At 31.5% G+C, this 910-nt stretch overlaps 1 protein-coding gene across 1 annotated transcript in view; it reads right to left on the reverse strand.

Moving 5' to 3' along the window:
- Positions 1-111: 111 nt before the first annotated feature.
- LOC119586841 (dihydrolipoyllysine-residue acetyltransferase component 1 of pyruvate dehydrogenase complex, mitochondrial-like) overlaps positions 112-910 on the reverse strand; it is a 10,976-nt gene continuing 10,177 nt past the window's right edge. The window contains exon 9 of the mRNA XM_037935569.1: positions 112-903. Coding sequence (XP_037791497.1) covers positions 722-903 — 182 coding nt within the window. The 3' untranslated portion in view covers positions 112-721. The remainder of the gene's footprint in view (positions 904-910) is intronic.

Genomic DNA, 910 nt, shown 5'->3' on the forward strand with positions numbered 1-910 from the left:
TAGCAAAAATATACATGAATAAGTCTCCAAAACCATATAAATACAGGAAAATGCCTACATACTCACTCATTAACACAAATTTATCCATTCAGGTTTCACTTAAACACAACAGTACATTCATACTTTTATTACATTTCTTTACAATAAATATTTACACAACAGAAAGTCTCCTAGGGATGCCTAAAATGGCAACTAATATCCAACAACCTGACATAGTATAAATGCTTTGTTGTTTCAGTTCCCATTATTATCTGAAATCCTGTTATTGCTGATAACACCAGGATCTATTCTCTTCATTAAAACATATAAACTTGTATTTATTAACAAGGTATTATGGTAACTTAAATCAAATTTTCGTAACTGAGCAAATATCACTATGTTATTTACAAATAATATATATAATCTGTTTGAAAATTTGCACCATAACTTTGTAAATCCCAATATTTTATTCTGTTCAGTCACCATTTCCTAGTACGGTGCTTAAATTTTATTTGATATATTTAAATACATGGCAGTTATGCTTTTTTATAGTTCTACAACCGTAAAACTGCACAATATACACCAAACATCTTTGGCTATACTATAAATAGATTTTATAAATCAAAAATTTTCCCCTTCAAAATCCAGTGTTGCTAGTCTAAAAAAAAAACTAAATCACATAAATTATACAGGATGAAAATATATAACATTTAGAATAGATCTTGATGGTCCTGTAGTATCACTATAGTAATGCTGCTAATGGGTGGTCCACTTGTGATTTGTAGCCTCCAAGCATCATAGTAGCTGGATTTTCAAGAATATTTTTGAGCTGTTCAAGGAAGGCAGCGGCTGTGTCGTCATCCACGCCAGAACGGTCATATGACAAAGTGGCTCTCATGCATGTGACTGGCGAGCCATTCTCATCTGAAAT

Source organism: Penaeus monodon, chromosome 22 (assembly GCF_015228065.2).
Source record: "Penaeus monodon isolate SGIC_2016 chromosome 22, NSTDA_Pmon_1, whole genome shotgun sequence".
NCBI lineage: Eukaryota > Metazoa > Arthropoda > Malacostraca > Decapoda > Penaeidae > Penaeus > Penaeus monodon.